This window comes from Hyla sarda, chromosome 12 (assembly GCF_029499605.1).
Source record: "Hyla sarda isolate aHylSar1 chromosome 12, aHylSar1.hap1, whole genome shotgun sequence".
In the NCBI taxonomy this organism is placed as follows: Eukaryota; Metazoa; Chordata; class Amphibia; order Anura; family Hylidae; genus Hyla; species Hyla sarda.
The window spans coordinates 29,580,239-29,606,727 of record NC_079200.1 but is presented as its reverse complement, the minus strand read 5'-3'; the positions used below and the strand labels follow the sequence as shown (position 1 = coordinate 29,606,727).

The following is a 26,489-nucleotide window of genomic DNA, read 5'->3' as shown; positions in this document are numbered from 1 at the left end:
TGGAGACTCTCTCTTAGGACCGTATCCACCTTTTCCAGCCCACCGGAGCACCTGAAAGCTGAACTCATTTATGCAGGCTAAAGTCCGCAAACGCCGAGCCGAGAAGTTTGTGACGAATCGAATTACTGGAAGTTCGTTCATCTCTAGTTGTGACATCACGTCACGCCCAATGCATGCATGTCTATGGGAGGGGGCGTGACTGCCGTCATGCCCTCTCCCATAGACATGCATGGAGTGGGTGTGGTGTGACATCACGACCACTGCCACCGAAACCCAGCGGGACCCCAGCGATCAGACATCTTATCCCCTATCCTTTGGGGATACCGCTTTAAGTCTCATTCGCATGACATTTATGGCATAATGTTGCTATATCAGTTGTTTGTTTCCCGTATGTATTTTTAATGCACAATGCGTTATGCGAGTGCAATGTTATAAAAACCGTATGCAAAACGCATTGAGCAGTAAAATACATACGTTTGTGCCATTTTGTGTCATCCCAAAACCAGACAGTCCTGTGCCCAAAACCGTAGTAGACCACGGTTTTGCACACAGGAAAAAAAACGTACAAGCCATACACAACCGAATACATCTAGTTGTATATGGTTTTGTATGAGATGTCAATTAATTTTTTTCTTATTGAAAACCGTATACTGTATACGGTAAAAAATGTGATGTGAATGCACCCTTTAAGTTTTTATATACCAAAAATGTCAAATTGCATACAAACCATTTAGAGAAATGTTTGGCCTTGGAGTCCAGCCAGACAGTAGAAGTGTAGAATTCCATGACGGATAGGCGGGGCCACTAGGTAGCTCTCTACTCATAGAGGGGTCCTGTGCAGGGGAATTATTGCTATGATGTCACTATGACCTAAAGAGGTCCTTTATGATGATATTTTTGTGATTAAAGCGCACCCGTCAGATCCAACAATTTTGTTTTAATATATCACTCAGTACCTAATCCTGACCATGTACATCTAACTTTTATGTCTAGCGCCTTTATTTATTTTTTTATTACACTTTTAATTTAGCTCACTAGTCTGAATTCCTCTCAAAGGGAGGGGGCGTGGCCTCATTGTGCAGGTCTCCGCCCCCTCCCTCAGTATGCTGTCTGCTCACATTTCCCCTAGCATTAACAAAACTACAACTCCCAGCTTGTCCTCACTGACAGTAGCGGGACACAAGCGGACAGTGGGAGGATTTTTCCTCCAGCTCTGAGCCCTGCGCTCACAGCTGTCAATCAAGGAAGTGTGTCCATGTCATAGGTGATGATGCATGGACACAGCAGGACTAGTATGTGTTCAAGCAGGCAGGGGGGGCAGATGTTTGACTGGATTTTTCACTATGAAATACTGAACATTATCTAATGAAAGCAATTCCAAAACCTTTTGGTTATACATGCTTTACAACATATCAAAAGTTTTCGTATCTGACAGTGCCCATTTAAGTTTATTTATCGCCTGTCTCTGTTAGTTCCATAGCTGCCCTATTCACAAGGGGCACAAGGGGTCATCGTTCTTTTGATTGGCAGGGGTCCTGGCAAATGACCCACCCATGTAAATGTAATAATGTGAAAACCTCTCCAAAAGACCACCTCTTTGAGAAGACGCCCTTATCCAGAGTAGATTTCATATGACAAATTTCAGCCCTCCGTATATTATGAATGGTTGTTAGTGCTTCACAGATACACCCGTCCCTATAATTCTGTATTACAGATGCTAAGGTTGATCTATGTATGCCTATGAGAAACAGTTCAGATCACCCCTCATATACTGCGGCAGCCTCATATATTCTGGATTCGGAATTATGTTTCAAAACACTCTAAACAGGAAAACAACTTAAAAAAAATTGAGAAATGTATCCATCTGTTGTTCATATCCTATTTGTCACAAAGCCACAAAAAAATGTAATTAAAGGGAATCTGTCAGCTGCAATTCATGTCCCAAACTGCTGACACTGTTGGATGCTGTTAGGACAAGGAGACATATGGTACCTTTCATATATCTGTCTGTGCTACCATAACATAGAAAAATGCTTTTATTCTCTGTTGCCAAGTGTCACAGAGTGCCGAGGTCCAAAATGACTTCTCGCTCTTCTCCTATCCCTGATTGACAGTCAGCTGGAAGCCGAGCCCTGTTTCCATATTTCACCACTGGGAACAGTTTGTATGCACAGCGCATAAAGGAGATTTGGACACAGGGCTCGACTTTCAGCTGACTGTCAGTCAGTGATGCGAGTGGAGATAGGGTGGGTACCAATCCTCAGCACTTTAGGGACTTGGAAAAGTATTTTTTGGCACCAGAGAATAAGGCCTTTTTCTGTGTTATAGAAGTACAGACCAATATATGAAAGGTACCATGTGTCTCCTTGCCCTAACAGCTTTTAGACAGCAGTATAGAGCTTATATGGCATCTGAAAGATTTCCCTTAAAAAAGAAAAGTCTTTCAGACTGTATAAATCATGGAAGGCAGCATGTGTCTATGATGAAGAACAGTACATACTTTCACATTTGCCAAAATACAAAAAAAATAAAAATAAAAAGAATTACTTCTGGCCTAGATGTTCCCTTGTGCGGACTTTTTATGAAACACTAGAGGGCACCAGATGTTAGTCTGTTCCTGCAGAGCTAAGTAATGCCCTGTATGGAAGCCTCATTGCATGGTATGACTGCTACCAGCTGCACCTAAGGTAAACGCTACCAAACAAATACATTTTTGCACATCATAATTTCAATTTTTGGGCTGCTTTAATTTAAATATTAGAAAATGCCAATAAAGGAGTTTTCCAGGTGTAAGTTTTTATCTCACTGCCCATGCAATATAAACCAATATAGACCGCATACTCTGCACTAAAATCTGAAGAAGAAAATCTGCAGATCTATTGCAGATTTCCCACCGTAGGCCTCGATTTGGATTATGCAAGGTAATTTTAAATTATAAAAAGTCTTACAAAATTTGCATTAGATTTTGCTGCACATCCACAGCATTTCATCAGCTAAACCCGCAACACTGAAGATTTTTTGCTGATTTTGACTTCGCCATTTTCATGGTAAAAATTTTCAATAAATCAGTAACATTTCCAGATTCTATGTGTTTTTCTTCCATATATCATGTATTTCATTGCTGCAGATCATCTGCATGGAAATTCCTTGGAAAATCCATGGAAAATCTGCAACAAATGGTCTGCCATAATGGTACGTTCACACAGGCGGACCCACAGCGTAATTTACACTGCAGATCTGCCGCTGAAGGACCGCTGCCTGGTGGCTTTACATGTGCATTTTATGAGCGGCAATACGCCGCTACGAGCAGGCACACTGCGATGTGCGAGTTGCTGCGCATGCGCAATTTACTCGCACATGTTGCAGCCGCTCCCCCTGATCCATGAGCTAAACCGAGAGCTGCCGCGATGTGCGAGTATACTGCGAATGCGCGCTGCGACTCGCACATTATTTGTGTGTCTGCTCGTAGCGGCATATTGCTGCTCCGAGCAGGCACATGTAAAGCCACCATGCAGGGGTCCTTCAGCGGCGGATCTGCAGCGTAAAATACACTGTGGGTCCGCTCGTGATAACGTACCCTTAGGTTGGAATCACACAGTCTGTTTACTCCTCAGAAGAACATAGGCTAGTATTACTGTTTTGTAATCTTCTAAAGCACAGGCAGAAGAGAAACTAGTTTAGTCAGTGAAAAAATGGATAAGACATTTTTCCGATATATAAATAAAAAAGGAAATTAAAACAAGGAATAACTAAATTAAAAACAAAGTAAGTAAGGTATGTAGAAGAAGATAAGGGACTAGCTGACTGCCTCAATCAATACTTCTGTTCAGTTTTCACAGAAGAAAATGAAGGAAAAGGACCTCAGTTAGGGAGAAAGACTGTTGAATCTGTTAATGCATGTGTCTTTTGCAAGTTAAGACAAATAAGACACAGGGGCCTGATGGGATACACCCAAAGTTATTAACAGAGCTTAGCGGTGTACTAGCAAAACTGTTACCAGATTGATTTAACCAATCACTGGTAATAGGAGTTGTCCCGGAAGATTGGAAATTAGCAAATGTTGTGTGAATTCATAAGAAAGACAGGAGGGAGGAAGCAGGCAACTATAGGCCAGTGAGCCTAACATCAATAGTGGAAATTAATGGAAACCAAAGGATAGGATTGTGGTACATCTAAAATAACATGCATTACAAGATGAGAAACAGCATGGGTTTACTTCAGGGAGATCATGTCAAACTAATCTTAGATTTTTTTGATTGGGTGACTAAAATAATAGATGGCGGAGGTGCAGTAGACATTGCATAATATCTTTATCAGTGATATTGCAAAATAAGTGCAAGATAATGCACCTGGGGATAAATACCCAAGAGCTGAATAAAGAATATGTGATACAGTACTAACCTCAGTATCTAAAGAAAGGGATTTAGGGGTTATTATTTCAGAAATTAAAAGTAGGCAGACAATATGATAGAGCAGCAGGAAATGGTAGCAGAATGATTGGGTGTATAGGGAGAGGTATTAGCAGTAGAGGGAAGTGCTCAGGGGTGTAAAGGTAGAGTTATTAGGAGTAGAAAGAGGGAATTGCTCATGGGTGCATAGGGAGAGGAATTACTAGTAGAGTGGGGACATGCTCATGGGTGTGTAGGGAGAGGTATTAGAAGTAGAGGTAAGTGCTCATGGGTGTGTAGGTAGAGGTATTAGCAGTAGAGGGAAGTGCTCATGGGTGTGTAGGTAGAGTTATTAGCAGTAGAGGAAAGTGCTCTTGCCACTGTACAGAACACTGGTGAGACCTCACTTGAAGTATCATGCGCATTTCTAGAGACCGTATCTCCAGAAGGATATAGATACATTGAAGAGAGTTCAGAGAAGATACTAAACTAGTACATGGACTACAAGATAAAACTTACCAGGAAAGGTTAAAGGACTTTAAAGGAAAACCGTCACGCACACCAAACCCAAAACACTGGGTTGTAGCATGGGTGAACAGGAGTCCAACGGGGGGGTCCCTTACTTAAAGATGTCCAGCACGAAGCGGCGGCCAACACGCCCCCTCAATACATCGCTATGGCAAAGTCGGAGATTGCCGAAGGCAGCGCTCCGGCCCTGCCATAGAGTTGTATTAAGGGGGCGTGTCAGCCGCCGCTTCGTGCGGGGGTCAACACTCCACTTCACGTGGGCTGCTGTGGCCCCGTACAGGAGATCGCGGGGGCCCCAGCGGTCGGACCCCCCGTTATCTTACACTTATCCCCTATCCTTAGGATAGGGGATATGTTTTTCATCACTGGATATCTCCTTTAATACTCTATACACTAGCCATAAGATAGAGAATAAGTTTCTGATCATGGGGGATCCTGTGTACATGACCTTGTGGGACCCTCCGCAATCTCAAGAGTGGGCACCTGACTCTTTCTGCTCAATTTAGCAGTGGGTTGGCACGTGCTATATTCACTCTTTATGGAGTTGCCAGAGATAGAGCCATAAAGAACGAATTGAACGAGTGCCAACCTACCGCTCCTTTCATCAGGAAGAATAGGCTTCCCGTTTTCGATAACGTGTGAAGTCCCAGAGTTAGGACCCCACCCTCGTAATCAGGAACTTATCTCCTATCCAATAAATAGGTGATACATTTTAAATGGATGGAATACCTCCATAAAACTAAGAATTGAAAACATAGCTGCTTTTGTTCAGAAACAATGCCCCACCTGTTCATAACTGAATGGAGCTAAGATGTAATACCCCACCTATCCTGTGGGCAGGTAGGGCACTGTTTTTGGAAGCAAGCAGCGATGCATGTGAACGGATGCTGCATTATGGATCTCTGAAGAAAGAAAACAAAATGATCCAGCACTTGACGAAATCCACAGCTTTATTAGATCCTCTATAGGAACAGCATGGCAACACACAATTCACAAGGTATGTGCAATCTTGATGCGTTTCGAGAGCATGCGCTCTTTGTTAAAAGATACGTTCTATCAGGTCATGACCTGATGAAGCAAGGGACCCCTTGCGAAACGCGTCGTCTGAATAAAGCCTTTTAAAACTTCCAATTGTTCCCGCACCTTTCTTCTTTAACCCTTACCTGTGTCAGATGTTGGAACATCCACGTATCCGGAGGCGCCTTAGAGAAGCATCACCATCTTCACCAGGACTGGACAAGCACCTTGCCGAGGTTATCCAGCATCCACTATCGACCAGACCGACACCACGGAGTATCGGGACAGATGCTCGGCAGCCTAGAGGAGAATATATAGAGTGCAAGCACTCAGAAAGCTTACATCAGTGTTGTGCCTGAGCTTGCCCAACACTAGAAGGTGAGTGTGTTAATTCACACTTTTACTCAAACCCACAATTTTTGGACGTGCATCTTGTACATCCGTTGCAATTATCATCATTTACGGCACTTAGATAGCGCCCCCTTTGTTCCCCTTTTTTTTTTCCTTTTCTGCACATAGTTTCATGGCAGCTACCTTTCCCAATAATGCCATAGATGCTCATCTCACATACACTGAATATCAATAAGGAAGGGGATGAGCGGCACTTTTTTTTTTTTTTGCAGAAGACAAAGGATCATAAAGGTTAAAATCCAATATGCCCAATTTTTCTTTCCAGCTTTGGATGCACAGAGGTTTTTCCAAAGACTTTGGGCACCGGCCAAGGTATAGAATCTCCACTCTGAATACATTACGTTACAAGGAAGTTTCGAGAAGGCAGCACTAGTGCAGCTGCCGGTAGGAGAAGAAAGGAGAAGATAAGAGTTGCTTTATGCAGCTTTCATCTCCAGGAGGACATGGTGTAAGCAGCTGGAGCAGGTTGGGGCCTGCGAGTCCTGATGTGCTGTTACAACACAACATGTTTACCTGGAGTTTGAACCTCTCCTTGTGCGGGCGTTGGCCTATCTGTGAATAGTTATTATAGTGGCGGGAAAAGGAGGGAGTGGTAAGCATGGTTTGTGTATGGAGAGGATCTGGGTGCGTAGGTGTAGGTTGGGTTAACCCAAAATGCACTAAGCCATTGTGTGCTGCCAGACTACACGTCTGCAAAACATCCCCGGAAAACCGAAGGGTTAATCGGCCTATGTTCCCTCCCAGCTGAAGAACCGTGATGCTTGTTGCAGCTTGTATGGTGTCTATACATAAAGAATACAGAATTTATTTGGCACAAAATGCACGCACTGCAGCCCTGAACCATTACTGACTATAGGAAACATCTGGGCGCGTAGAATGAACATCCAGAAAACATGCGATGCTCTAGGACAGTGGTCTCCAACCTGCGGACCTCCAGATGTTGCAAACTACAACTTCCAGCATGCCCGGAAAGCCAGATGTTGCAAAACTACAACTCCCAGCATGCCCGGACAGCCGTTGGCTGTCCGGGCATGCTGGGAGTTGTAGTTTTGCAACATCTGGAGGTCCGCAGGTTGAAGACCACTGCTCTAGGATTTCCTGTGCGTTCCTTTGTCTGCTTCAATAACTTCTTAAAGGGGTACTCTTTTTTTTTTTTTTTTTTATCAACTGGGGCCAGAAAGTTAAACAGATTTGTAAATGACTTCTATTAAAAAATCTTAATCCTTCTAGTACTTATTAGCTATTGAATGCTGCAAAGGAAATTCTTTTCTTTTTTGAACACAGAGCTCTCTGCTGACATCATGACCACAGAGCTCTCTGCTGACATCTCTGTCCATTTTAGGAACTGCCCAGAGTAGGAGAAAATCCCCATTGCAAACATATGCTGCTCTGGACAGTTCCTAAAATGGACAGAGATGTCAGCAGAGAGCACTGTGTTCGTGATTTAGCAGAGAGCACTGTGTTCCAAAAAGAAAAGAATTTCCTTTGTAGTATTCAGCAGCTAATAAGTACTACAAGGATTAAGATTTTTTTATAGAAGTAATTTACAAATCTGTTTAACTTTCTGGCACCAGTTGATTTAAAAAAAATAAAAATAAATAAAGTACCCGGAGTACCCCTTTAAAATCTCACTAATGTCGCAGGTGCTATCCCATATACTCACACAGATAAAATAAAAAAATACATTAACAAATCAGCACTACTGAACTGTCCTCTACCTATCTATCTGTCCTGGATTTTTATATAAAATAAAATTGTTTTCTTTGTTAAAAATCCATTGTGAATAGGGTTGCCACCTGGCCTGTATTTTACCGGTACAGCCAGTATTGAAAATACCGGCAATGCAATGGCCGGAATTTATCCAAGCAATCCTCCAACTCCCGGAATGTTGCACCATAACCTATACCAGTGTTTTCCAACCAGAGTGCCTCAAGCTGTTGAAAAACTACAACTCCCAGCATGTCCGGACAGCCAACAGCATGTCCGGGCCGCCGTGAGGTAGTGGACGAAGGGACGTCACTGACGTCCCATGCGTGCGCCCATAGCAACAGCAGAGCGGAGCAGTGGGTAGGAGGACGCGCGCGCACATGGTAAGTTACCTGTATGTACATCATCTTCAGTGTTCCGACCACCGGTCCCGGGACCTACTGCTATGGCATTTTTGTGATTGTGACCCCAGACCGGAGAAGCGGTGGTCGGAACACTGAAGTGGGGCAGTACACAGGCATACAGCCTCCAGCCATAAACTGTATATGGCTGAAGACTGTATGTCTGTGGGGGAACTGTACTGAACCTAATGTGGGGAACTATACTGCACCTAATGTGGGGAACTATACTGCACCTAATGTGGAGGAACTGTACTGCACACCTAATTTGGGGGAACTTTACTGCCAACCTAATGTGGGGGAACTATACTGCACCTAATGTGGGGGAACTATACTGCACCTAATGTGGGGCAACTATACTGCACCTAATGTGGGGGAACTATACTGCACCTAATGTGGTGGAACTACACTACACCTAATGTGGGGAACTATACTGCACCTAATGTGGGGGAACTGTACTGCACACCTAATGTAGGGGAACTATACTGCACCTAATGTGGGGGAACTATACTGCACCTAATGTGGGTTAACTATATTACACCTAATGTGGGGGAACTATACTTCACCTAATGTGGGGGAACTATACTGCACCTAATGTGGGGGAACTATACTGCACCTAATGTGGGGAACTATACTGCACCTAATGTAGGGGAACTGTACTGCACCTAATGTGGGGAACTATACTGCACCTAATGTGGAGGAACTGTACTGCACACCTAATTTGGGGGAACTTTACTGCCAACCTAATGTGGGGGAACTATACTGCACCTAATGTGGGGGAACTATACTGCACCTAATGTGGGGCAACTATACTGCACCTAATGTGGGGGAACTATACTGCACCTAATGTGGTGGAACTACACTGCACCTAATGTGGGGAACTATACTGCACCTAATGTGGGGGAACTGTACTGCACACCTAATGTAGGGGAACTATACTGCACCTAATGTGGGGGAACTATACTGCACCTAATGTGGGTTAACTATATTACACCTAATGTGGGGGAACTATACTTCACCTAATGTGGGGGAACTATACTGCACCTAATGTGGGGGAACTATACTGCACCTAATGTGGGGAACTATACTGCACCTAATGTAGAGGAACTGTACTGCACACCTAATGTAGGGGAAAGGTACTGCCAATCTAATGTGGGGGAACTATACTGCACCTAATGTGAGGGAACTATACTGCACCTAATGTGGGGAACTATACTGCACCTAATGTGAGGAACTATACTGCACCTAATGTGGAGAACTGTACTGCACCTAATGTGGGGGAACTGTACTGCACATAATGTGGGGAACTATACTGCACCTAATGTGGGGGAACTGTACTGCACCTAATGTGGGGGAACTGTACTGCACCTAATGTGGAGGAACTATACTGCACCTAATGTGGGGGAACTATACTGCACCTAATGTGTGGGGACTATACTGCACCTAATGTGGGGGAACTATACTGCACCTAATGTGGGGGAACTATACTGCACCTAATGTGGGGGAACTATACTGCACCTAATGTGGGGAGCTATACTGCACCTAATGTGGAGGAACTGTACTGCACCTAATTTGGGGGAGCTATACTGCACCGAATTTGGGGAACTATACTGCACCTAATGTGGGGGAACTATACTGCACCTAATGTGGGGAACTATACTGCACCTAATGTGGGGGAACATACTGCACCTAATGTGGGAGCTATACTGCACCTAATGTGGAGAACTATACTGCACCCAATGTGTGGGAACTGTACTGCACCCAATGTGTGGGAATTATACTGCACCTAATGTGGGGAACTGTATTGCACCTAATGTGGGGGAACTATACTGCACCTAATGTGAGGGAACTATACCGCACCTAATGTGGGGAACTATACTGCACCTAATGTGAGGAACTATACTGCACCTAATGTGGGGGAACTATACTGCACCTAATGCGGGGAACTATACTGCACCTAATGTGGGGGAACTATACTGCTCCTAATGTGGGGAGCTATACTGCTCCTAATGTGGGGAACTATACTGCACCTAATGTGGAGGAACTGTACTGCACCTAATTTGGGGGAGCTATACTGCACCCAATTTGGGGAACTATACTGCACCTAATGTGGGGGAACTATACTGCACCTAATGTGGGGAACTATACTGCACCTAATGTGGGGGAACATACTGCACCTAATGTGGGAGCTATACTGCACCTAATGTGGAGAACTATACTGCACCCAATGTGTGGGAACTGTACTGCACCCAATGTGTGGGAACTATACTGCACATAATGTGGGGAACTGTATTGCACCTAATGTGGGGGAACTGTATTGCACCTAATGTGGGGGAACTGTACTGCACCTACTGCACCTAATGTGGGGAAACTGTACTGCCAACCTAATGTGGGGGAACTGTACTGCACCTAATGTGGGGGAACTATACTGCACCTAATGTGGGGAGCTATACTGCACCTAATGTGGGGAACTATACTACACCTAGTGTGGGGGGAACAACAACCTAATGTGGGGGGGGACTTATACTGCACCTAATTTGGGGGAACTGTGCTGCCAATCTAATGTGGGGGAACTACAACCTAATGTGGGGGAACTATAAACTATCAATAAAAAAAAAAACAAGTTTGGATCATTGAACTCTGATGTTGTGTTCTTCTTTTAAAACAAAAGATGTTAATGAGTTATGGCAACTATATGAGTTGTTTTCTCTAAACTTAAACCTCAGTATTGTGATTTAATTGCTGTGCTGGCACTTTGAGGGGAAAAAAGTTGGCATGCATTACGGTTTGGGCACTCGGGCTCAAAAAGGTTCGCCATCACTGCCCTAGGGGCAGATGGCATTAACCCCTTGTGTTTGTGATGCCAGGGCCTGGTTTAACTTCTTCCCCACCCGAAGGTATACCGCTGGATCCTGGGCTAGGCACGGGGGCAAATAATGACTCTGACGCCAAGTTACGGAACAACAGCAGCTTTGTTGAGTCAGACAGGTGTAACAGTCTTAAAGGGGTATTCTGCCCCTGGCATCTTATCCCCTATCCAAAGGATAGGGAATAAGATGTTAGATCGCCACGGTCCCGCTGCTGGGGACCCTGGGGATCGCCGCTGCGGCACCCCACCATCATTACTGCACAGAGCGAGTTTGCTCTGTGCGTAATGTAATGACGGGCGATACAGGGACCGGAGCAGCGTGACGTAATGGCTCCGCCCCTCATGACATCACGGCCCGTCCCCTTAATGCAAGTCTATGGCAGGGGGCGTGACGACCACCACGCCCCCTTCCCATAGACTTGTATTGACGGGGGCGGGCCGTGACATCACGAGGGGCGGAGCCGTGACGTAACGATGCTCCGGCCCCTGTATTGCCCGTCATTACGTGCAGAGCGATCTCGCTCTGTGCAGTAATGATAGCGGGGTGCCGCAGCGGCGATCCCCGGGGTCCCCAGCAGCGGGACCCCGGCGATCTGACATCTTATCCCCTATCCTTTGGATAGGGGATAAGATGTCTAGGGGCGGAGTACCCCTTTAACAGCTAAGCCAGGCTCAAGGAGGTGACCAGTGACTTCAGAGACCTCAGGGCTCGCTGGGACTTGTAGTGGACTTGGACAATTTGTTGCAGGACCACGCTGACTTGACACAGATAAATCTTGACTGAGTTGACTGGTGCTGACTAGACAGACTTCACCCCGTTTGTAGCTTACCAGGTTTTGACGTTCACCTGTGGGGCAGTAGACTTGTGGCTGCGTGGTAGACTTTGGGCCTCCTCAGGACACCAGACACTCTCTCCGGACCTGACTGTTCCTCAGCGTGCGCAGAACTGACTAGCTAGCTCCTCCCAGGGTTTATATGGGGGAGACTCTGGAGGGGTCCCATAGGTCAGCCTGTAGGTCACATGGTCACTGGTACCTTCCTTGGTTACAACACTTAGCAACATTATTTAAAGGCATATAACAATATATGTACATTACATTGAATAACATAGGCACTTAGTATTACTTATGGAACATAAGTAAAGGGGGGCCCAGGGGTCACTGAATGGAGTCTGCCTGACAGGGAAGCAAGGTACAGGGGTGCAACTCCTGTACTGGGCCACCACACTACTATATAGTCCAATGGTCTTCAACCTGCGGACCTCCAGATGTTGCAAAACTACAACTCCCAGCATGCCCGGACAGCCGTTGGCTGTCCGGGAATGCTGGGAGTTGTAGTTTTGCAACATCTGGAGGTCCGCAGGTTGGAGACCACTGATATAGTCCAACATGCTGGGATTTGTAGTTTTCGTTTGGGGCAGCTGCTGAGCCACAGGCTGTATCAGGACATGCTGGGATTTGCAGTTAGCAGCTAACTGCAACTCCCGAATTTAATTTAAAAAAAAAAGCGATCGATTGTGTAACCTGATGTTGCATTTCACTCTCTATGACGGGTGCACAAGGTATGACAGACGTCCAGGGACATCAGACAGGAGGACGGTGACAGAAACTGTTTTGTGAGGGACAATATGGCTGATAGCAAGCAGGGCGGGTTTGAGAACTGTACAAGGATAGGCTGGAGGGTATATTAGGAAGAGTGGGGGAGATTCATCAAGACCTATGCTGAGGAAAAGTGGACCCGTTGCCAATAGCAACCAGTCACTTATTTTGTTTTTCAGAGGCCTTTTAAAAAATGAAAGCAGTGATCTGATTGGTTGCTATAGGCAACTGGTCAACTTTTCCTCTGTACAAGTTTTGATAAATCTCCCGCAGTGTGCTTTACATAAGGACATAACCCCCTATATCTCCTCCTATTACTCTATATAACCCCCTATATCTCCTCCTATTACTCCATATAACCCCCCTATATCTCCTCCTATTACACTATATAACCCCCTATATCTCCTTCTATTACTCCATATAACCCCCCTATATCTCCTCCTATTACACCATATAACCTCCCTATATCTCCTCCTATTATTCTATATAACCCCCCTATATCTCCTCCTATTACTCCATATTACCCCCCTATATCTCCTCCTATTACTCTATATAACCCCCTATATCTCCTCCTATTACTCTATATAACCCCCCCTATATCTCCTCCTATTACTCTATATAACCCCCTATATCTCCTCCTATTACTCTATATAACCCCCTATATCTCCTCCTATTACTCCATATTACCCCCCTATATCTCCTCCTATTACTCTATATAACCCCCTATATCTCCTTCTATTACTCCATATAACCCCCCTATATCTCCTCCTATTACACCATATAACCTCCCTATATCTCCTCCTATTACTCTATATAACCCCCTATATCTCCTCCTATTACTCCATATTACCCCCCTATATCTCCTCCTATTACTCTATATAACCCCCTATATCTCCTTCTATTACTCCATATAACCCCCCTATATCTCCTCCTATTACTCCATATAACCTCTCTATATCTCCTCCTATTACTCTATATAACCTCCCTATATCTCCTCCTATTACTCTATATAACCTCCCCTATATCTCCTCCTATTACTCTATATAACCCCCTATATCTCCTCCTATTACTCCATATAACCTCTCTATATCTCCTCCTATTACTCTATATAACCTCCCTATATATCCTCCTATTACTCTATATAACCTCCCCTATATCTCCTCCTATTACTCTATATAACCCCCTATATCTCCTCCTATTACTCCATATAACCTCTCTATCTCCTCCTATTACTCTATATAACCTCCCCTATATCTCTTCCTATTACACTATATAACCCCCCTATATCTCCTCCTATTACTCCATATAACCTCTCCTATATCTCTTCCTATTACTCTATATAACCCCCTATATCTCCTCCTATTACTCCATATAACCCCCCTTTATCTCCTCCTATTACTCTATATAACCTCCCTATATCTCCTCCTATTACTTTATATATTCACCCTATATCTCCTCCTATTACTCTATATAACCTCCCTATATCTCCTCCTATTACTCTCTATATTCTCCCTATATCTCCTCCTATTACTCTATATAACCCCCTATATCTACTCCTATTACTCTATATAACACCCCTATATCTCCTCCTATTACTCTATATAACCCCCTATATCTCCTCCTATTACTCTATATAACCCCCCTATATCTCCTCCTATTACTCTTTATATTCTCCCTATATCTCCTCCTATTACTCCATATAACCTCTCCTATATCTCCTCCTATTACTCCATATAACCCCCTATATCTCCTCCTATTACTCCATATAACCTCTCTATATCTCCTCCTATTACTCTATATAACCCCCCCTATATCTCCTCCTATTACTCTATATAACCTCCCTATATCTCCTCCTATTACTCTATATAACCCCCTATATATCCTTCTATTACTCTATATAACCTCCCTATATCTGATCCTATTACTCCATATAACCTCCCTATATCTCCTCCTATTACTCCATATAACCTCTCCTATATCTCCTCCTATTACTCTATATAACCCCCCTATATCTCCTCCTATTACTCTATATAACCCCCTATATCTCCTCATATTACTCTATATAACCCCCTATATCTCCTCCTATTACTCTATATAACCCCCTATATCTCCTCCTATTACACTATATAACCCCCTATATCTCCTCCTATTACTCCATATTACCCCCCTATATCTCCTCCTATTACTCTATATAACCCCCTATATCTCCTTCTATTACTCCATATAACCCCCCTATATCTCCTCCTATTACACCATATAACCTCCCTATATCTCCTCCTATTACTCCGTTTAACCTCTCTATATCTCCTCCTATTACTCTATATAACCTCCCCTATATCTCCTCCTATTACTCTATATAACCCCCTATATCTCCTCCTATTACTCCATATAACCTCTCTATCTCCTCCTATTACTCTATATAACCTCCCCTATATCTCCTCCTATTACTCCATATAACCTCTCCTATATCTCTTCCTATTACTCTATATAACCCCCTATATCTCCTCCTATTACTCCATATAACCCCCCTATATCTCCTCCTATTACTCTATATAACCCCCCTTTATCTCCTCCTATTACTCTATATAACCTCCCTATATCTCCTCCTATTACTCTATATATTCACCCTATATCTCCTCCTATTACTCTATATAACCTCCCTATATCTCCTACTATTACTCTCTATATTCTCCCTATATCTCCTCCTATTACTCTATATAACCCCCTATATCTACTCCTATTACTCTATATAACACCCCTATATCTCCTCCTATTACTCTATATAACCCCCTATATCTCCTCCTATTACTCTATATAACCCCCCTATATCTCCTCCTATTACTCTTTATATTCTCCCTATATCTCCTCCTATTACTCCATATAACCTCGTTATATCTACTCCTATTACTCTATATAACCCCCTATATCTCCTCCTATTACTCTATATAACCTCTCTATATCTCCTCCTTTTACTCCATATAACCTCTCTATATCTCCTCCTATTACTCTATATATTATCCCTATATCTCCTCCTATTACTCCATATAACCTCCCTATATCTCCTCCTATTACTCCATATAACCTCTCTATATCTCCTCCTATTACTCTATATAACCTACCTATATCTCCTCCTATTACTCTATATAACCCCCTATATCTCCTCCTATTACTCTATATAACCCCCCTATATCTCCTCCTATTACTCTATATAACCTCCCTATATCTACTACTATTACTCTCTATATTCTCCCTATATCTCCTCCTATTACTCTATATAACCCCCAATATCTCCTCCTATTACTCTATATAACCCCCCTATATCTCCTCCTATTACTCTTTATATTCTCCCTATATCTCCTCCTATTACTCCATATAACCTCGTTATATCTCCTCCTATTACTCTATATAACCCCCTATATCTCCTCCTATTACTCTATATTACCTCCTCTATATCTCCTCCTATTACTCTATATAACCTCCTCTATATCTCCTCCTTTTACTCCATATAACCTCTCTATATCTCCTCCTATTACTCTATATAACACCCCTATATCTCCTCCTATTACTCTATATAACCCCCTATATCTCCTCCTATTACTCTATATAACCCCCCTATATCTCCTCCTATTACTCTTTATATTCTCCCTATATCTCCTCCTATTACTCCATATAACCTCGTTATATGTCCTCCTATTACTCTATATAACCCCCTATATCTCCTCCTATTACTCTATATAACCTCTCTATATCTCCTCCTATTACTCTATATATTATCCCTATATCTCCTCCTATTACTCCATATAACCTCCCTATATCTCCTCCTATTACTCCATATAACCTCTCTATATCTCCTCCTATTACTCTATATAACCTACCTATATCTCCTCCTATTACTCTATATAACCTCTCTATATCTACTACTATTACTCTCTATATTCTCCCTATATCTCCTCCTATTACTCCATATAACCTCCCTATATCTCCTCCTATTACTCTATATAACCCCCTTTATCTCCTCCTATTACTCTATATAACCTCCCTATATCTACTACTATTACTCTCTATATTCTCCCTATATCTCCTCCTATTACTCTATATAACCCCCTATATCTCCTCCTATTACTCTATATAACCCCCAATATCTCCTCCTATTACTCTATATAACCCCCAATATCTCCTCCTATTACTCTATATAACCCCCCTATATCTCCTCCTATTACTCTTTATATTCTTCCTATATCTCCTCCTATTACTCCATATAACCTCGTTATATCTCCTCCTATTACTCTATATAACCCCCTATATCTCCTCCTATTACTCTATATTACCTCCTCTATATCTCCTCCTATTACTCTATATAACCTCCTCTATATCTCCTCCTTTTACTCCATATAACCTCTCTATATCTCCTCCTATTACTCTATATATTATCCCTATATCTCCTCCTATTACTCCATATAACCTCCCTATATCTCCTCCTATTACTCCATATAATCTCTCTATATCTCCTCCTATTACTCTATATAACCCCCCTATATCTCCTCCTATTACTCCATATAACCTCCCTATATCTCCTACTATTACTCCATATAGCCTCTTCTATATCTCCTCCTATTACTCTATATAACCCCCCTATATCTCCTCCTATTACTTCATATAACCTCTCTATATCTCCTCCTTTTACTCCATATAACCTCTCTATTCCTCCTATTACTCTTTATATGATCCCTATATCTCCTCCTATTACTCTATATAACCTCTCTATATCTCCTCCTATTACTCTATATAACCTCCTTTATATCCCCTCCTATTACTCTATATAGCCTCTCTATATCTCCTCCTATTACTCCATATAACCTCTCTATATCTCCTCCTATTACTCTATATATTATCCCTATATCTCCTCCTATTACTCTATATAACCCCCTATATCTCCTCCTATTACTCCATATAACCTCCCTATATCTCCTCCTATTACTCTATAGAACCTCCCTATATCTCCTCCTATTACTCCATATAACCTCTCTATATCTCCTCCTATTACTCCATATAACCTCTCCTATATTTCCTCCTATTACTCCATATAACCTCTCTATATCTCCTCCTATTACTCTATATAACCTCTCTCTTTCTCCTCCTATTACTCTATATAACCTCCCTATATCTCCTCCTATTACTCCATATAACCTCCCTATATCTTCTCCTATTACTCCATATAACCTCCCTATATCTCCTCCTATTACTCCATATAACCCCCCTATATCTCCTACTATTACTCTATATATTCACCCTATATCTCCTCCTATTACTCTATATAACCTTTCTATATCTCCTCCTATTACTTCATATAACCTCTCTATATCTCCTCCTATTACTCCATATAACCTCTCTATTCCTCCTATTACTCTTTATATTATCCCTATGTCTCCTCCTATTACTCTATATAACCTCTTTATATCTCCTCCTATTACTCTATATAACCCCCTATATCTCCTCCTATTACTCTAAATAACCTCCTTTATATCCCCTCCTATTACTCTATATAACCTCTCTATATCTCCTCCTATTACTCCATATAACCTCTCTATATCACCTCCTATTACTCTATATATTATCCCTATATCTACTCCTATTACTCCATATAACCTCCCTATATCTCCTCCTATTACTCCATATAACCTCTCTATATCTCCTCCTATTACTCCATATAAACTCCCTATATCTCCTCCTGTTACTCCATATAACCTCTCTATATCTCCTCCTATTACTCCATATAACCCCCCTATATCTCCTCCTATTACTCTATATAACCCCCCTATATCTCCTCCTATTACTCCATATAACCTCTCTATATCTCCTCCTATTACTCCATATAACCTCCCTATATCTCCTCCTATTACTCCATATAACCTCCCTATATCTCCTCCTATTACACTATATATTCACCCTATATCTCCTCCTATTACTCTATATAACCCCCCTATATCTCCTCCTATTACTCTATATATTCACCCTATATCTCCTCCTATTACTCTATATAACCCCCCTATATCTCCTCCTATTACTCCATATAACCTCCCTATATCTCCTCCTATTACTCTATATATTCACCCTATATCTCCTCCTATTACTCCGTATAACCCCCCTATATCTCCTCCTATTAGTCCATATAACCCCCCTATATCTCCTCCTATTACTCCATATAACCCCCCTATATCTCTTCCTATTACTCCATATAACCTCCCTATATCTCCTCCTATTACACTATATATTCACCCTATATCTCCTCCTATTACTCTGTATAACCCCCCTATATCTCCTCCTATTACTCTATATATTCACCCTATATCTCCTCCTATTACTCTATATAACCTCCCTATATCTCCTCCTATTACTCCATATAACCTCCTCTATATCTCCTCCTATTACTCTATATAACCCCCTATATCTCCTCCTATTACTCCACATAACCTCCCTATATCTCCTCCTATTACTCTATATATTCACCCTACATCTCCTCCTATTACTCCATATAACCCCCCTATATCTCCTCCTATTACTCCATATAACCCCCCTATATCTCCTCCTATTACACTATATGCACAGTATATGAAGGAAGAGGTGGCGGCTGGGCGTGCAGCACTTGGGTGACTCACACCCTGTACCTGGACTTAGGATAGGGGGAGGGGAGGTTGTCATTTCAGGGAAGAAGGAAGCCAGGATGACAGGATGTATGGAGGTGACCTGGGAAAAACAATGAGACAAGACGCAGCGCTATAGAGGAGGCTGTATACAGGATTGGACCCTGGGGAGGGGGCATCAGGCTTAGGGACTGGGGTAACACTACGTAATACAGTGATGAATGGATTTACATGAAGTTTGGGGGATATTAGCCTGAAATGAGAAAATACATAGTAATAAGAAGGCGTGCAGCCGCAGACAGGTGACAAGTTCTATGTGAGGTATGAGGTGGGGGATACCTCTGCCTATAGAAGGGGGCTGCACTGGGGGCAGGTGTAGAATGAGGGGTTAGATGGAAACCTCTGTATCCAGTGTATGAGGCTGAGGGGACCATTGCCATCTCTATCCCTAGACCAGTGGTTACATGTTATAAAGTTTGAGGTTGGGGGGTGCATCAAGGTTTTATATGGGGGTCCCATCTGTTACTTTAGAGGAGGTAGTGCCTTTTTATCAGGTGTGAAGTTGGGGGCATGTAATGGTTGCATTTTTGGGGTCCCTGTTAATATAAAGAAAGGGGTGTACTTTATAAGGAGTCACACTGGGTGATTATGGGGCTTTTCTGCCACTATAGAGTAAGTGGTGGATCTTATGGGGTGTGATGTTGGGGTGCATCTGATGTTACATTGGTGGTCCCTCTCTCACTATAGAGTGTGAAGTTTGGGTGCATCTGTGGGACTCACTGTTACTATACAGCAGGGGGTGCATTTTGTGAGGTGTCACTATACTGGGGTGGTTAAGGTGTGAAGTTGGGGTGCATCTGGGGGACTCACTATTACTATACAGGAGGGGTGCATTTTGTGAGGTGTCACTATACAGGGGTGGTTAAGGTGTGAAGTTTGGGTGCATCTGGGGGACTCACAGTTACTATACAGCAGGGGGTGCATTTTGTGAGATGTCACTATACAGGGGGGGTTAAGGTGTGGAGTTGGGGTGCATCTGTGGGACTCACTGTTACTATACAGGAGGGGTGCATTTTGTGAGGTGTCACTATACAGGGGTGGTTAAGGTGTGAAGTTGGGGTGCATCTGTGGGACTCACTGTTACTATACAGCAGGGGGTGCATTTTGTGAGGTGTCACTATACTGGGGTGGTTAAGGTGTGAAGTTGGGGTGCATCTGGGGGACTCACTATTACTATACAGGAGGGGTGCATTTTGTGAAGTGTCACTATACAGGGGTGGTTAAGGTGTGAAGTTGGGGTGCATCTGGGGGACTCACTGTTACTATACAGGAGGGGTGCATTTTGTGAGGTGTCACTATACAGGGGGGGGGGTAAGGTGTGAAGTTGGGGTGCATCTGGGGGACTCACTGTTACTATACAGGAGGGGGTGCATTTTGTGAGATGTCACTATACAGGGGTGGTTAAGGTGTGAAGTTGGGGTGCATCTGGGGGACTCACAGTTACTATACAGCAGAGGGTGCATTTTGTGAGGTGTCACTATACAGGGGGGGGTTAAGGTGTGAAGTTGGGGTGCATCTGGGGGACTCACAGTTACTATACAGTGGGGGGGTGCATTTTGTGAGGTGGGAGATTGGGGTTTCTCTGTGGTTACATTTGGGGGGTCCCTCTCTTGGTGAGGCAGCAGCTCCCTCTATGGCGGAGGGTGAAGAGCTCACACGGTGAGGAAGCAGAGACAGGTAAATATTGAGGGAGGGAAGAGCTGAGGGGAGCAGGGAGGGGAGGGACACACGCATGCACACAGTGACTGTCCCTGCCTCCCCCCACACATCCAGGGACCTCTCATCATTGTGGGACCCTCCTCCTCTGTGCAGGGAGACCCTCCTCATAAGCTAGGGTGCAGCACACGCCCCCCCACATTGCACACTCACTACACATAGGAGGGAGGGGGCTGTTCACACTGACTGTAGCACATGCCTGCTCACACACACGGCTTCTGTGCTGTCAGGATCACAGCTTTTAATTAAGCATCCCCCCCCCTGCACCCCCTCCCTCCCTCTGCTTCTCTCCCCCTCCCTCCTCTGGGAAGCCAAGGAAGAAGCAAAGAAAATCAGAGGGGGAACAAAGCAAGAAAAGAGGGGAGACAGTGAGGAAGAAGAGGGGCACCAGCTGCAGAAGAGCTGCCAGGTGAAGAAGGACTGGGCATCCTGAGACTACAGAGAACATTGTGCATGGAGCCTGCTGCAAGCTGAGACAGCTGGAGACCAGTGCAGAGACAGCAGCAGAGACAGGTGCTGTCTATCTTCCAGTGCGGAGAGCGTCTGGCACCTGCTGACTGCAGACATGGGCAGTGGGTGAGCTAGAGAGGTCACCAGCCTCCTGCCTGCAGCCCTCCAGGGACTGACACTTGCACCACATCACATTGCCATTTCATTTGTCATCCATATCCTTGCCCTCACTTTCTATCTCCGGCCCTTATTGTATAGGGGGGCCCCATGCTTTGACCATTGCTGGGTCCTGACCTTGCTATGTTTTTGGAGGGTATCTAAGTCTCGGTTCTATAGTCTTTATCCTTCACATCCACTTGTGATTATTTTGAAGATTTTTGTAGAATCTGGTCATTTTTGGGTAACCGTCTTTCATTTTATCCCCAGGATTTTCCTTCACTGTGCATTGAGTTAACCAAGTGGACATTTTCCCGACACTCAGGATCTTGTTTTCGAGCAGCCTCATCATATTAAGACCCCAATTTTTTGTTTGTAGGGTTTTAAGACTGTTCACATTCAGTTTTTTTGGTGCCCGGTGATCCTTCTGTTTACTAGTGCCTTATCTGTTTGGGGGGGCTTTGCCCCCTATCTTTCCATTTCCATCCCGTTGCACCCTCAAACCATGAAGCCTTTGGAGAAATTCTTAAAGAAGCAAAGCTCCCATCTGTCAGGTCCCAGGCATCTACACCGTAGGCAAAGTGTGTCCAAAATTTTGCCCTCATTTCTGCGGGATACCCCGGGAGATTCCTCTAGTGGGGAAAAAGTTGAAGAGGACCCATCTGGAGCTCCACAACCTTCTCATGACTGCCTGGAGCTGCCTGATGGACTACGTTCACCACTCTCCTTCTCATCTGATGAACTTTCACCTTCAGAGCCCCTGACGCCCCCGCCTGGGTCTGTTGGATGGTCCCTTACCCCTGCCGGACCTCTTCTTGCCCCGGATACTCCAGAGGCCCTATTGGGCAGGGTTCTGGACCAGCTACTGACAGCGCCTAGACTGAGCGATGCAGCTGGTAAGTAAAGTGTTAGATATGTATATATGACTTGTGGTACCTGTGGTGTTGGTGATGCCAAGAAAATAAGGTCTGGTGGTACAATGGGTAGTCCAGGTCGTGACTGATGGAATTTCCGCAATTGTGGACTTAAACTTTATTGAAACCTAAAAGATTAGTAAACATGTTCAGCATTATAAAGAGATAACGTCTTGTTTTTATGAGGTCGGTGACTCATAATGTGTGTTACAAACAGGTATTTGACGTGTTCTGTTGAAAACACCAAGACCAGTTTTGTAGCCCATGTGTCACAGGTCTTACATGAAGACTTGTATGGGGGAAGGTCCTTCGATGTACATTGAGGGCAGAGATGGCATGTTGCGCCAATTTTCCTACTACTAAGATTTAGAAATGATGAAGGTAATTGTCCCATAAAAACACACAGAGAGCATACATTGTCTATGCAGTGGTTGCCCTGGCCAAACCCATGGCGTCAATACTGCAAGGTGGGAGCACTACTCACTGTGTCCTAACCGGTACATCACTGTTCGCTGTACCAACATCTTACGGGATCGATACAATTTATTGTTTATCCGGCATCAAAAAGTACCAGTATTTATTTATTTGTGCTCAGGCTCCATACATGTACTAGTGATAGGAAAGATTTCCTACAAACCTATACAAGATCTTACCCTAGCAAAGCGGTCTGAGTTGTGCCATAACCGCGCAATGAGGGCATGCCCTATAGTGAAGGAATAAAATAAGGGTGGGTTGGGAGGGTTCCACAAATGACACATGCTCCGCCCCTGTAGGAGAGGGGGAAGTTATATACACACGCCCCCCACCTGTTCCCAATAAGCCCCACTTGGAAGTGCAAGGAGCGATTAATTACTTCGGCCCCTCGCACAAACACAGCCCTGCGGGCTTTACACTTATTTGCAGCTTTTTCGTGCCTCTTTCTCTAGTTTACACTTTTTCCCAAATACTTATATAAAATGCAATGCAAATGTATCATATTGTCGCAAGATGTATGATGAATTTGGAGTCATATTTTTTGATAAATCACTTTTTTGCCTTGTGGATTTCGATGCCACCTATTGAGTGGAGTGACATTGCCAAACAATTTAGAATTTTTTAAGCCACTCCCGTCAATATCTATCAGAAAACAAAAATGGCGAGCAAGGCGCAAATGTGACCACAAATAAGCATAGTCTTCATGAGTGGAGGGGGAATCGGGAGAAATAGCTGTTGGCTCAACAAAAATTTGGCTAACATCTATCTTAGGGCCCCATTAGAGGGAACACTGATCTCTGTGATCGGTGCCCATTCAAAGAGTCTCCTAAAGCAGGGGTTCTCAACCGGTGGTACGCATACCCCTAGGGGTACACCACTGTTTGTGCGGGGGAACGCGATGTGCTGACAAATACTGGCCGTGCATTGGCCAGTATTTGTCAGCACAGAGCGGGGAATGGCCGCAGCAGCTCTCTGCGAAGTACCGCGGCCGCAGCTCAGGCTACTTTACAGGAGCTGCTTGGTTGCCGGGCAGACGTGTGACGTCCCCTGACGTTGCGCGGAGGTGCCGCACAGCGCAGGAGGACGTCACCCTTCTGTGCAGCCCTGCCGAATGAGACCCTGGGAACGGGACTCTGGGAGCTCCGTATACCCAAACAGGCCAGGTAAAGTAAAAAACAAGTGTACTGGAGGGAGGGATGCTATATTGTGTATATATATATATATATATATATATATATATATATATATATATATTTATGAGCCCAGGGGGATCAGAGGAGGGGGGGAGAGAAATAATGGCACGAGGGCATTAAAATGGGGGGGGGGATAATGGCAAAAGGGGATCAGAGGGAGGGGGGAATTATGGCACAGGGGGATTAAGATGAAGGGGGGGGGTAATGATTATCCTCCCCCTCCATCTTAATCCCCTGTGCCATTATTCCCCCCCTCCATCTTTATCCCCTTGTGCCATTATCCCTACCCCCCTCCTCCATCTTAATGCCCTTGTGCCATTATCCCCCCCCCCCTCCATCTTTATCCCCTTGTGCCATTATTCCCCCCTCCCTATGATCCCCATTTGCCATATCGGATAATAATGGCACAAGGGGATTAAGATGGCAAAAGGGATCAAGTATCGCATTAGTATAAAGGTAAGCACACACCATTATCAAAATTAGTAATTTTATGACTTATTTTATCCGCGGGTACCCCTCGTGTGTAAATTACGTGCGAGGGTTACCCACGGACATACTTTCACCCTTTGGGGGTACAGTCGTGAAAAAAAGTTGAGAACCACTGTCCTAAAGGCTTGATCAGTCCTGTGGCCAGGCAATTGGCTGCACATCCATTACACAGGGAGACGTGGGGCTGATGGACAATATGGCTGATCGCTAGCCCTATTACAAAGGGCGGTATCAGCCTGGTCGGCCAATATTAAGGCCCTCATAGGTATGGCTCCATTTAGGCTGGGTTCACACACAGATTTCCTCCACGTGGATTTGGCTTGCAGCAGCCTCCTGTTGATTTTTATGTAATTCTATTGCTTAGTTCAGGCGTCAGAAGTTCCGTCAAGAAATTGGATTGCTATTGACGTAGAATGTTCATTCATTTGGCAGAATCCGTGCGAAAAAGCCCATTATCAAAGGGACTTTTGAATTTTCTTTTATTATGCAAGAAATAAGCCCTAATTCTTGGTGGAATTTCTTTAGTGTGAATACTAACTGTTGATGATTTCCTTTGGAATAATCTCTCGCCAATTTGCATTTTGGGATTTCATCTTGCAAATTTTTAACACTATTGTGCTTTTTTTTGCCACAGTTTTTGACGTGGAATAGCCCTAGGCAGCAGGATCAATCTGCATCCTGACAACCCAATGTGGATTTCGGAAACGCGACAGCAAAGTGACTTCATAACGTTTATTTTTTTCCACATAGGGATTTTCAAAACCGCATTGGAAAAATTCACATTGTAGTTTAAATGATTCCCTTTAAAGATGTTAGGATGTGGTTTTGGAAACTGCTGCTCCATTAAAGTGCCTCCTTGGCCATGGGTCACCCATTATAGCGATCTTTGGGGGGGGTCCTAGTGGTTGGAACCCAGGAAATATAACAATTAACTTTTATCCAGTGAATTGGGTGGGTCCAGGGAGGCTTATGGCTGTGTGGCTTTACTAGTAAATCTATGCTAAGAATATGGGGGAGATTTATCAAAACCCGTCCAGAGGAAAAGTTGCCCAGTTGCCCATAGCAACCAATCAGATCGCTTCTTTCATTTTTAACAAGGTCTCTGGAAAATGAAAGAAGCGATCTGATTGGTTGCTATGGGTAACTCAGCAACTTTTCCTTTGCACAGGTTTTGATAAATCTCCCCCATGGAGAGTATTAAAAGGGGTACTCCATCTGTGGGACGTGACTGCATATCGCTAACATGTGCCATATCTTCACCGTATTTTAATTCCGCATCAATTTCTAGCCAGTACGCTTCAATGGGATTACGCAGTCCCATTCACACTGCAGAACTTCCACTGCGGACGTTCTGCAGCAAAAATTACGCACTTCTCAAAAATATAAGGAATACCATTGAAGCTAATGGGGCTAGAATTTCGTCACAAAATGCTGAATTTGTGTGGAATCCATGCGCAATTTGTGCAGAATATAATTGGTG

General features: G+C 43.9%; 1 protein-coding gene and 1 long non-coding RNA gene across 5 annotated transcripts in view; one reads left to right on the top strand and one right to left on the bottom strand.

Annotated features, from left to right (window-relative positions):
• Nucleotides 1-12,472, bottom strand: part of LOC130296891 (uncharacterized) — a 40,654-nt gene extending 28,182 nt beyond the window's left edge. Inside the window, exon 1 of one of the 2 annotated variants that reach the window (XR_008849331.1) lies at nucleotides 12,149-12,472. This is a non-coding gene — a long non-coding RNA (uncharacterized LOC130296891). The remainder of the gene's footprint in view (nucleotides 1-12,148) is intronic. The other variant, XR_008849332.1, reaches the window with a different exon arrangement.
• An 8,683-nt stretch (nucleotides 12,473-21,155) lies between these two features.
• The window catches only part of RAPGEFL1 (Rap guanine nucleotide exchange factor like 1), a 109,606-nt gene continuing 104,272 nt past the window's right edge, over nucleotides 21,156-26,489 (top strand). The window contains exons 1-2 of one of the 3 annotated variants that reach the window (XM_056548932.1): nucleotides 21,156-21,294; nucleotides 22,210-22,835. In XM_056548932.1, coding sequence (XP_056404907.1) covers nucleotides 22,445-22,835 — 391 coding nt within the window. In that variant the 5' untranslated portion in view covers nucleotides 21,156-21,294; nucleotides 22,210-22,444. Of the gene's footprint in view, nucleotides 21,295-21,376; nucleotides 22,836-26,489 lie in introns of those variants that run through there. The other 2 variants (XM_056548931.1, XM_056548929.1) reach the window with 2 other exon arrangements.